The 12477-nt window shown below is 25.7% G+C and overlaps 2 protein-coding genes across 2 annotated transcripts in view; both read left to right on the plus strand.

Annotated features, from left to right (window-relative positions):
- Nucleotides 1-2727, plus strand: part of LOC111629952 (magnesium transporter NIPA2-like) — a 37167-nt gene extending 34440 nt beyond the window's left edge. The window contains exon 3 of the mRNA XM_023373916.1: nucleotides 1695-2727. Within this exon, the coding sequence (XP_023229684.1) occupies nucleotides 1695-2362 (668 nt within the window). The 3' untranslated portion in view covers nucleotides 2363-2727. The remainder of the gene's footprint in view (nucleotides 1-1694) is intronic.
- Nucleotides 2728-4070: 1343 nt separating this feature from the next.
- LOC111629953 (magnesium transporter NIPA2-like) lies at nucleotides 4071-9719 on the plus strand. Its single transcript, XM_023373917.1, has 2 exons — nucleotides 4071-4086; nucleotides 8687-9719. The coding sequence occupies exons 1-2, from the start codon at nucleotides 4071-4073 to the stop codon at nucleotides 9352-9354; spliced, it is 684 nt and encodes a 227-aa protein (XP_023229685.1). The 3' UTR covers nucleotides 9355-9719.
- The last annotated feature ends 2758 nt before the right edge of the window (nucleotides 9720-12477 follow it).

The following is a 12477-nucleotide window of genomic DNA, read 5'->3' on the forward strand; positions in this document are numbered from 1 at the left end:
AAATAACGGAAAAAGAACAGAGAAGGACCCCACAAAGTGAAAATGTGAAAATAAATATGAAATTGAGTTGATAACATAATCAAACAAGTCGAGGCAGCTTATTGGCGCGAAATTCGCGGCTGTCAATGCCAAACAATTGTTGTGATAGACTTCGGAAAGCTAAATGTTTGTAATAAAAGTCACTTAGCGTGCATGGGCGAAAGCCTGGGGCCGTTCGGGATACCAAGCTGTCTCAAATCTGTGAAATCATAACTGTGACATATGCCGATGTCCTATCTGTCTCTTTTCTCTGTTATCACCAGGCTATGAGTCACGTAATTATAAAATGGAAAAACTACAACGGAAAAGTGACGAATCGAAAGTATTGTGAGCGCATATTATGATGTATGCATAGGCATACGTGGAGTAGAGAGATAGAGGAAAGTGAAAGGAAAGAGCAAAGACAAGCGCTTAAAAAGGATAGGCAGGGTCAGATCCTCAGATGTGTGCGACAATTCTTGAACGAATAGGTGTGTACGTGTGCTGATATTTGTAATTATAAATTGTAAATACATGTGACTAATATTATTTTTTTTTATTTTGTGCATGTTATAAGTTATAAATAAATATAAACAAAGAACACTAATCCGATAATATTAAATCTAAATACCAAAATGATTAATTTACTGTGTTTTTGTTATTTCTTACTCCTGTTTTTAGGTATTCGGCCAAATAGCGAAAAATAGGCCGAATACCAAATAGTAACAGAATATTCGTTACATCACTAATATTTACATATTGATTAGAGAAAAAATTGATATTAAATAAATTGGAATATTAAAAAAAATGTTAAGATAAATTACTGTATACATTTGATTAGATCTGCAGGTTTAAATTATTTTGCATGCTTGAATAAACTTGCATCCCAGTCACATTTAAAACACAAAAATGTTGTTTATTCAAAATTGTAATTGTGTAAATAATTGCATCACATTACTTGTTACCTTTTTAGAATTATTTTTTGATTTTCATTTAAAAATCCCTACAGTTGCTCACACTAACACACAAAAAAACTAATTTTTAAAAAATAACTCTTCAGATTCCCACAAAGAGCTCCATAAGCTTGAATAAATCACACTCCAACTGGATTTTTAAAAATAGATTCACAGTAAGTCTATTGTAGTGCATATAATAATCATGATATATGCGATATTTTCAGAATATTTTATATCATCAGTAATTAAATATATATTTTATATTACTATGTATTTTTATATAATAAGATAAAAATGCCATATGAATCAATATTTAAGATAAAGGAAGATAAGTTTGATATATAACATATATACAAGTAGTACTTTCCACATGGTTAATTTGATGATTACATCAAAATAAAATTAAAATTATAAGAAATACTAACATAAAAATATACTATTTTGTAAATTATATTTATTCTTGAATATTCTAAATTTAATTAATAATTATATTTAATTACAATATTTCCTATAATATTTAATTACAATATTTCCTATATTCTGTCTTAATTTAAATTGTATATAATTTTCTTATTTGTTTGAAAATTAATGAAATAATAATAAAACAAGTTATATTTCACTTATATATATCATTAATATACGAAATACTGTACTGTACATTTTATAATAAAATTTAAACATAAATATAAATATAAAGCATTATAACTTTTTCTTTCTTAGATTTTGTGGCGTATGTGGTGATCATCCTCATTGCAGTTGTTATCCTAGTCATATATTTTGTTCCAAAGTATGGAAATACAAATGTCCTGATATACATATTGATCTGTTCTGCAATTGGCTCATTATCTGTAATGGGATGCAAAGGACTTGGAATTGCTTTAAGAGAGACATTCAGTGGAGAAAAAAATGATTTTAAGAATTTTGTGACCTGGTTTTGTTTATTTTCTGTCATTGCTTGTATCTCAATACAGATGAATTATTTGAATAAGGCTTTGGATATATTTAATACATCAATAGTGACTCCTATCTATTATGTTTTCTTTACAACTTTTGTTATAATAGCTTCATCCATACTATTCAAAGAATGGACCAGTTTGAGTTTTGAAGATATACTTGGCAATTTGAGTGGATTTCTAACTGTGATCTGTGCCATATTTTTGCTCAATGCTTTTAAAGATTGGGATGTCTCACTGTCAAATTTGAATAATGTTTTAAGACCAAATGGTATGTCTCCTGTTTCTATGTCATCGGAGTCAGTTGCATCTTCTATTATTATAGATAAGCACAGAAGAGATAGTAGTAAAAGCCATCTTGACAGATTATCTTTAACATTAAGTGAAGCTACTTATGGCACAGTTAGTAGTCATTCATATGAAGCAAAGTCTTAGTTCTACCTCACTGAGTAAGTATTAAGGTCTTTGATCGATATTAATGAGTATTAAGGAAGAATTGAGAAAGGAGTTTCATTGACATTGTTTCAATTGTAAAGATATTTTTTAGGATATATATTGTTCAGAAATTTTTAGATTTATTTTTGTTTATTTCATAAAGTGATTTTAAATTATGAATCTTAATTAATATTAATTTAAAATGTTGCTTATTATATATTAAGATTGATGGAAATTTTCACTATCCTGTCAAGCTATTCTTGTTTGCACAAAATTAGCATGTATTTAAAATTTACATATTTAATTAAATTAATAATGAATAATCTACATTAACATTTTATACTATATATTATAAAGTATCTATTTTATTTGCACATTTCTACTATATTTAACTTCAAATCAGAAGAAAATTTTATATACTATAAAAACAAAAATATTGTTATATATTTATAATCTAATTTTATGATTCCTTCTAAACAAATTTGTGAAATATAATGTATAATATATAATAATGGATCAGGAAAATGATCATTTTTAGTTTTATTGCCTTAAATAGCCAATATCACTTAATTGTACAATTATTAAAATTTAAATCACAATATTTATTATACAATACAACATAATTCCTTAAGATGTAAACATGTATTTGATTAATGAAGCAATAATAGAAACAATGTTACAATAAAGTTAAAGCATTTAATTATAAAACTATAAGAAATGATAAAATTAAAAATCTGAACATATTCAGAAAGTATATATATACTGAAAAAGTGTTTAAATATTTTTAAAAATTAACATAATCATCTTGTAATGTTCTGTTTAATTATTTTGTACCCTAAGTGCAAAACTTAAGCAACAATATAATTTTTAAGCAGACAGCCATGAAATTGTAGAAAAGAGTTTGTTGCAATCAGTACAATGAACACCCAATTCAGTAGAAAGGTGATTTGCATGCAAATATCAGGAAGAAGGCATCACAGGTGACATGAGGGCACAACTCTTTCAATAAAGTTTTTTTTTTTCCTTTTATTCCATACTGTATACATTCTACTCTGAATTTCATGTCTTCCAGGCGATTTCTTGTGGAGTTACAGCAAAAAAACAAATCGTTGCTTAAGTTTTGCACATCAGTGTATTATTGGTTATCATTACACATGTAGTTTCAAATTGTTGCAATTATTCACTTTCTTGTAATGTTCAATGACAAAAATTATCTTGTGATATGGCAATTTTAAGTATAATTTTTGAAAATGTAGAAAGATACTTTTCTGATAATTTTTTTTCAATGCAAAACATATAAAGCAAAAATATTAGATAACACAAATTTGTTAGCTTTTTGAAAGTATACAACCCTTGTATAGGATATACACACAACATTTTGCATCTAATTTTTAAAACAAAAATTTTATATATATATCAATTTCATTTTAACTTTTTCCTTTTCCTTGTGTATACTTATAAACTTTAGGTATACATTACATTAATTTATTGATTTGAAATGACCTTCACATAGCCATAATTCAATGTTTTATATCTGTTGCTTGAGTAATTCTTACTATCTATTGTGATAGCAAAAGTTATGACAAAGCTTGTCTATTAAAACTATTGAATTAATTTTAAAACATGAATTGTTTTATATATATTTAGCTATTAAATTTCTATCACAAAAAATTTATTTTCTTTNACTCATTCACATACACTTTCAAACATGTGTCAATGCTCAGGTTAGATGGAATGAAAGATAATTTACAGTATATGTACTAATACTAAGAAAAAAATTTTATTACAAAAATACAATGCTCTACCTCAGTTCTATCACAATACATAAATATTAAGTATTCTAAAATATACAAATGAATGCAAAAGAATAAAAGTTTGAAAGTAGTAACATCCGCATAACAGTTTAATTATCATATAATTATTATTATGAAGATATGAAAGAAAAAAAATATTAATACTTGATTGCTTGCTGTTCTCTCAATTAGTTGTATGCTCTTTGGAACTTACCATAAAGTTGCTATTGAAAACAAATCATACAGAAACACTCCTTTTGATGGAAAAAGTAGATTTTTATTTTCTATAATTCACAACAGATATGCAATTTAGCTTTTTGGTCCTCTTCAGTCCTTATTTTACTATGTATATCAGTAAAACTGAAAATATTTATATTAAAAATATATTAAAATGTATGTATGTATGTATGTAAAAAAATATTATTTATCTATTTTATTTAGTTTATGCATGTGAACAGTTCAGTTTAAAAATTACATAAAATTAAAAGAAACAATAATGAATGCATAATTTTAAATATGTATTTACTTAAATTGTTTTAAGAATATATTTATCGATGCTGACATTGTTAACAAAAATCTGTTAAAATCTAAAATTTGAACCTTAATGGTAATAAACTTTGTTTTTGTAATTTTGTCATATTCACCACAAGCACTTCTAAATAAATAGCATATTATTTTTAAATTAGTTATTTTTTAAAAAATAGAAAAAATATCATCTATTTTCTTCATTTCCGAAAAAGTTCACTGTTACTTATAATAAATAAGGTAGAGTCCTGCTAGTTTAAACACTTCTAATGCAAATGATCCTAATCCACCTAATCCAAACATGTTTCGGTTGGCAGAGAGGAAATGTGCTGACAAGAGGTCCACTTAGTGTTTCCCTTTTTCTTTCCTGAGTGAACCACATGAATAAGGTTTCATCAAACTTGTTAAACATTGAGAGCCTTGCTGTTTGTCGATTTTCAATTGATTTTTCTGAAGTAGAAGCACAAAACTGCTCAATCTTTGTGCGTTTTTTTCCCCAATTGGTTATTGTGGCATCTCTATTGAGTACAAGTCAGATTAAATAACGGGTGGAGTGCTGATGGTGTTGGATCTACATAAACCAGACTTGTTTTACTGCTTGCTTCTGCATTATTTCAATTATTTGGCTAATCTGTACAGGGCTCAGTCCCAATTAGTTCGAACTAATGGGACTCTACTATACAAAATTTCAATACTAATCATATCTAATTATATAATTGACAAAACTTAATAACAAAGCCTTTGAATCAGATTCAATGCTTTGTTTTGCAGATTTAAATTAGAATTTATTTTGTCATTTCATCTATTATCTCTGTGTATATATTTATAATAATGTATGTATGAGTATACTTAAATAGTATATACATATCTGTACTTTATGTATATTTATATATTGTATATGTACACTGGTGTGCAAAACTTAAGCAACAATATAATTTTTAAGCAGACAGCCATGAATTGTAGAAAAGGGCTTGTTGCAATCAGTACAATAAACACCCAACTCAATAGAAAGGTGATTCGTATTCAGGAAGAAAACATCACAGATGATGTGAGGGCACATATAACGTGTGCAGTAAGGATTTGTGCAGGAGGATTTGATTCCATACCGTATGTGTTCTATTCATTTTTGTGCTAGTATGGTTTCTTTATCCTTTAAATATAAAAGACTGTTTGTATTTTGAATTTCATGTCTCCCAGGTGATATCTTGCGGAGTTACGGCAAAAAACAATTGTTGCTTAAGTTTTGCACACCAGTGTATTTGTAATATATTATTATTATTATTATTATTATTTTTGATGTAATATAGTGATATCTCAATCTATTGTTCCTGGATGTATTGCTTTCCTGAAAACATTGTTCAATTTCTAGATCCTTGAACAAATCCTATTAAAATTATGGAATTAAACCTGCTAGTTGTTCCTCAATTCATAATTTTCCTGCATCTATTAGTTAGAATTTTTAGTTCTGAAGAACAGTAATTCCAAATTGATTATTTTTAAGAAAGCAACACCATACATACAAATGTTAGTTTGTATTTGTAATAGTTGCAGAAGTTGGACTCTGTGAAACCTTTCAGTCATTTTACAATGTTGCATGATGTTGGATTGCAAGCCAACATCATGAATAATGAGAATTTATAATTCAGTTTGAAAAGAAAAAGTGCTACTAAACAAATGAAGATGAATGATGAATGACTTTATTAAAAAAGAAATAATGCAGATTAGATATGACAGTGGAAAACATCATTGGTGTATGTTTTTGATTTAATAAATACATATAGGCAAATATGATTTTTTAAACTTAATTTTATTTTATTTCCGTTTCTGCACTGTTATTTTCCTGTAACCATAGGTTAGTTTTTCCTCCTTCAAGCCTTCCAATGAAAATGATGAATTGAGGTTTCACTCTATAAGCTAAGCTTATTATATTGAATATTATAAAATATTACATAAATTTTTATGTTTACTATAAATAAATTTTCAATTTAGTAATTTCTTTTTAAAAATTTCTTCAGTTTTTAAACATTGTAATAATACAGTACTGTATATTTACTAGTGTTGCAACGAATAGTATATTTGGCCAGGAGCGTGGCCGAATATTCGGCCAAACTATTCGGCTCGATTAACGCACATATGAAAATTGGCATGCAAACCGCATTATGGAAAGGATCCTGCTCTCTATTGGCCCGCTGTCACTATGCTTCACCAATCGCGTTAGTTCTTGACAGTTGTAGCGGACAGACGAGCATCATGGCAGTATGTGATAAATGATGATATCAAATGTGAATAACAATGAAATGATCAACATGTGTAAATAACGGAAAAAGAACAGAGAAGGACCCCACAAAGTGAAAATGTGAAAATAAATATGAAATTGAGTTGATAACATAATCAAACAAGTCGAGGCAGCTTATTGGCGCGAAATTCGCGGCTGTCAATGCCAAACAATTGTTGTGATAGACTTCGGAAAGCTAAATGTTTGTAATAAAAGTCACTTAGCGTGCATGGGCGAAAGCCTGGGGCCGTTCGGGATACCAAGCTGTCTCAAATCTGTGAAATCATAACTGTGACATATGCCGATGTCCTATCTGTCTCTTTTCTCTGTTATCACCAGGCTATGAGTCACGTAATTATAAAATGGAAAAACTACAACGGAAAAGTGACGAATCGAAAGTATTGTGAGCGCATATTATGATGTATGCATAGGCATACGTGGAGTAGAGAGATAGAGGAAAGTGAAAGGAAAGAGCAAAGACAAGCGCTTAAAAAGGATAGGCAGGGTCAGATCCTCAGATGTGTGCGACAATTCTTGAACGAATAGGTGTGTACGTGTGCTGATATTTGTAATTATAAATTGTAAATACATGTGACTAATATTATTTTTTTTTATTTTGTGCATGTTATAAGTTATAAATAAATATAAACAAAGAACACTAATCCGATAATATTAAATCTAAATACCAAAATGATTAATTTACTGTGTTTTTGTTATTTCTTACTCCTGTTTTTAGGTATTCGGCCAAATAGCGAAAAATAGGCCGAATACCAAATAGTAACAGAATATTCGTTACATCACTAATATTTACATATTGATTAGAGAAAAAATTGATATTAAATAAATTGGAATATTAAAAAAAATGTTAAGATAAATTACTGTATACATTTGATTAGATCTGCAGGTTTAAATTATTTTGCATGCTTGAATAAACTTGCATCCCAGTCACATTTAAAACACAAAAATGTTGTTTATTCAAAATTGTAATTGTGTAAATAATTGCATCACATTACTTGTTACCTTTTTAGAATTATTTTTTGATTTTCATTTAAAAATCCCTACAGTTGCTCACACTAACACACAAAAAAACTAATTTTTAAAAAATAACTCTTCAGATTCCCACAAAGAGCTCCATAAGCTTGAATAAATCACACTCCAACTGGATTTTTAAAAATAGATTCACAGTAAGTCTATTGTAGTGCATATAATAATCATGATATATGCGATATTTTCAGAATATTTTATATCATCAGTAATTAAATATATATTTTATATTACTATGTATTTTTATATAATAAGATAAAAATGCCATATGAATCAATATTTAAGATAAAGGAAGATAAGTTTGATATATAACATATATACAAGTAGTACTTTCCACATGGTTAATTTGATGATTACATCAAAATAAAATTAAAATTATAAGAAATACTAACATAAAAATATACTATTTTGTAAATTATATTTATTCTTGAATATTCTAAATTTAATTAATAATTATATTTAATTACAATATTTCCTATAATATTTAATTACAATATTTCCTATATTCTGTCTTAATTTAAATTGTATATAATTTTCTTATTTGTTTGAAAATTAATGAAATAATAATAAAACAAGTTATATTTCACTTATATATATCATTAATATACGAAATACTGTACTGTACATTTTATAATAAAATTTAAACATAAATATAAATATAAAGCATTATAACTTTTTCTTTCTTAGATTTTGTGGCGTATGTGGTGATCATCCTCATTGCAGTTGTTATCCTAGTCATATATTTTGTTCCAAAGTATGGAAATACAAATGTCCTGATATACATATTGATCTGTTCTGCAATTGGCTCATTATCTGTAATGGGATGCAAAGGACTTGGAATTGCTTTAAGAGAGACATTCAGTGGAGAAAAAAATGATTTTAAGAATTTTGTGACCTGGTTTTGTTTATTTTCTGTCATTGCTTGTATCTCAATACAGATGAATTATTTGAATAAGGCTTTGGATATATTTAATACATCAATAGTGACTCCTATCTATTATGTTTTCTTTACAACTTTTGTTATAATAGCTTCATCCATACTATTCAAAGAATGGACCAGTTTGAGTTTTGAAGATATACTTGGCAATTTGAGTGGATTTCTAACTGTGATCTGTGCCATATTTTTGCTCAATGCTTTTAAAGATTGGGATGTCTCACTGTCAAATTTGAATAATGTTTTAAGACCAAATGGTATGTCTCCTGTTTCTATGTCATCGGAGTCAGTTGCATCTTCTATTATTATAGATAAGCACAGAAGAGATAGTAGTAAAAGCCATCTTGACAGATTATCTTTAACATTAAGTGAAGCTACTTATGGCACGGTTAGTAGTCATTCATATGAAGCAAAGTCTTAGTTCTACCTCACTGAGTAAGTATTAAGGTCTTTGATCGATATTAATGAGTATTAAGGAAGAATTGAGAAAGGAGTTTCATTGACATTGTTTCAATTGTAAAGATATTTTTTAGGATATATATTGTTCAGAAATTTTTAGATTTATTTTTGTTTATTTCATAAAGTGATTTTAAATTATGAATCTTAATTAATATTAATTTAAAATGTTGCTTATTATATATTAAGATTGATGGAAATTTTCACTATCCTGTCAAGCTATTCTTGTTTGCACAAAATTAGCATGTATTTAAAATTTACATATTTAATTAAATTAATAATGAATAATCTACATTAACATTTTATACTATATATTATAAAGTATCTATTTTATTTGCACATTTCTACTATATTTAACTTCAAATCAGAAGAAAATTTTATATACTATAAAAACAAAAATATTGTTATATATTTATAATCTAATTTTATGATTCCTTCTAAACAAATTTGTGAAATATAATGTATAATATATAATAATGGATCAGGAAAATGATCATTTTTAGTTTTATTGCCTTAAATAGCCAATATCACTTAATTGTACAATTATTAAAATTTAAATCACAATATTTATTATACAATACAACATAATTCCTTAAGATGTAAACATGTATTTGATTAATGAAGCAATAATAGAAACAATGTTACAATAAAGTTAAAGCATTTAATTATAAAACTATAAGAAATGATAAAATTAAAAATCTGAACATATTCAGAAAGTATATATATACTGAAAAAGTGTTTAAATATTTTTAAAAATTATTTTTTAATTAATGACATAGCATCAAATATAATAATTAGCTTCATTATTTAATTATTACATAGTAACTTATTAAAATATTATTTTAAAAGCAATTAATTGGGTTATAAAGAAGAAATTAAAATAAATGAAATTAAAAAAAAAACACTGACTGGAAAATAATGAGTTTCTTAACTGATTAAAATAGATTGATTTTGGACTTTTGAGAATCTTAATATTTAGATTAATCTTATGATTTTCTTACAATAATAATTAAACATAATATCAGACTACTGAATGTGTTTGATTATTAATATATTATAAATATTTTCACTTCAAAGTCTTTAATATTTAGTGATAGAAGTTTAAAACAGCTAAATTCTATTACAAAATGAAAAAATTACTTAATTGAAGATTATCATCTCTTTTCAATTATATAATTAAACTTGTACTTCATGATAGTACAAATTATAAAATAGAGATTTGAATTTTAAAAATAGAAAAAATGCAACATAATTAGTTGAGAAGGATGAGTGAGTATAAAAATTGTCACAACTTTCTTTAAGAGTTAAAATCAAATTATATAATTTTTTTTTTGTTTTATAAAGTAATAAATAACATGTTTCACATTGTAAGATAATATATATCAGTTGAGTGCATATAAATCAACAATGATATTATGTAATGATTATGAAGCACATTTTTATATTTATATTTTTTGCTTATATGCAAAAATATATCTCAATGTCAATAAAAGTTTTTAGTATATATTTTACTGTGATAAAATATTCTTAAAATATCAAATGTTTTACTTGCTGAATTATAAAATATCTGTTTAAGTACTGTAATGGATAACAAAAAATTATGAATTTTGCTATAAATTTTTTATGCTTTGATTTAAAATTTTTAAATTGAATAATAACTTCAGAAAAGTTAAAACTAGTCACTTCTTATGACATAAAATGTGATGCTCTTAATTATTTTTAATGGAAATGTTTTAGAGGAAAGATATCCTAAAAGCTATCTGTGTGATTGGATAATGATGATAAATATTTGTAGATTTTACTGTAGATTTTTTTTTTGCAATTACACTACTAGCAACTTATATTTATCACTGATATCTTTTTAATCATTATCTATCACTCTGTAGTACAATATTTCAGAGAAAGCTTTACTGATATGTGCTGTTACTCATATTATTTCATTTAACAATTTAAACCTTAAGTGCTGTGATCTCAGAAAAATAAATAAATAATGTAAGACAATTATAGAATTCATAATAATTGTAACAAATTTAAACAAAATCTAACCTATTTAATTAAATCATAAGATTAAGAGAAAAATAATTTAACTTTGTTGTTTAATGTATTATAACAACACTAATTGATTTTCATGTGTAGAAATTAAATAATTTATTCTGTTAATCATGTAATAATCAATAATAATAATATTTTCAATGTTATAATTTAAGTCTGTACTAATATTAAAGAAACTATTTTTAGTAATATTGTTTTAGCTGTTTTTATTTACTTGTACTTTCTTGTCAATTTATATTATCTAATCAATGCAACGTATACCGTTAACAAAATTCTTGTTTTATTAATTAAGACAGAATATAATTAATTTTTAAAAAGAATTTAATGGTTAAGGAAATTTTAATAGAATTGTTTCAATTAGGAATTATTGATATTTCATAATTTCATTCATTAGAGATTATTTCATTCAAATAAAAACATTTTGTACTGTACATTATCATAAAAATATTCAATTTAAAAAAAGGGGAGTCATGCATTACGAAACTAAATGTTTGAGTAATATCTATTGAAATTTAAGAACATTTTAGTAAACATATGATTTTAGATTTGGTTTTAGACTAGATAAAAGTGAACTAACTTCTGTAAGAATTTATGTAGAATCAAATAATGAGCTAATGAAAAAAAAATCCAAAAAATATTTTCTCAAAAGTAAAATTTAATATATCAACCTTCTAGAATAACTGAAAAATCACCAAAATTGGTGATCGTTAGATAGTTTATGATTACAATCATTCTAATAATATTTGGGTGTCATGATTTCACGAAAAATAACTAAAAATTTGAAAAGAAAAACTGTTTATCACAAGTGAATTCTCAGAAAGAAAACAAAAAGCGTAAAATAATAAATAAGTACATTAATGATTAGTACACCCCATATAGACACTTTAAAATAATAAAAATATTGTATTTACAACCGTATACCTCTGTATTATCTTTATCTAGCATCCATAAAAAATAATGTAGTCTTAAAGAATTGCTTGGTTGTTTGCATCATTTAATTTGTATAACAGATCTGTCAACGAACATCTAGGGAGGT

This window comes from Centruroides sculpturatus, unplaced genomic scaffold (assembly GCF_000671375.1).
Source record: "Centruroides sculpturatus isolate CEXI.00-Female unplaced genomic scaffold, Cexi_2.0 scaffold441, whole genome shotgun sequence".
In the NCBI taxonomy this organism is placed as follows: domain Eukaryota; kingdom Metazoa; phylum Arthropoda; class Arachnida; order Scorpiones; family Buthidae; genus Centruroides; species Centruroides sculpturatus.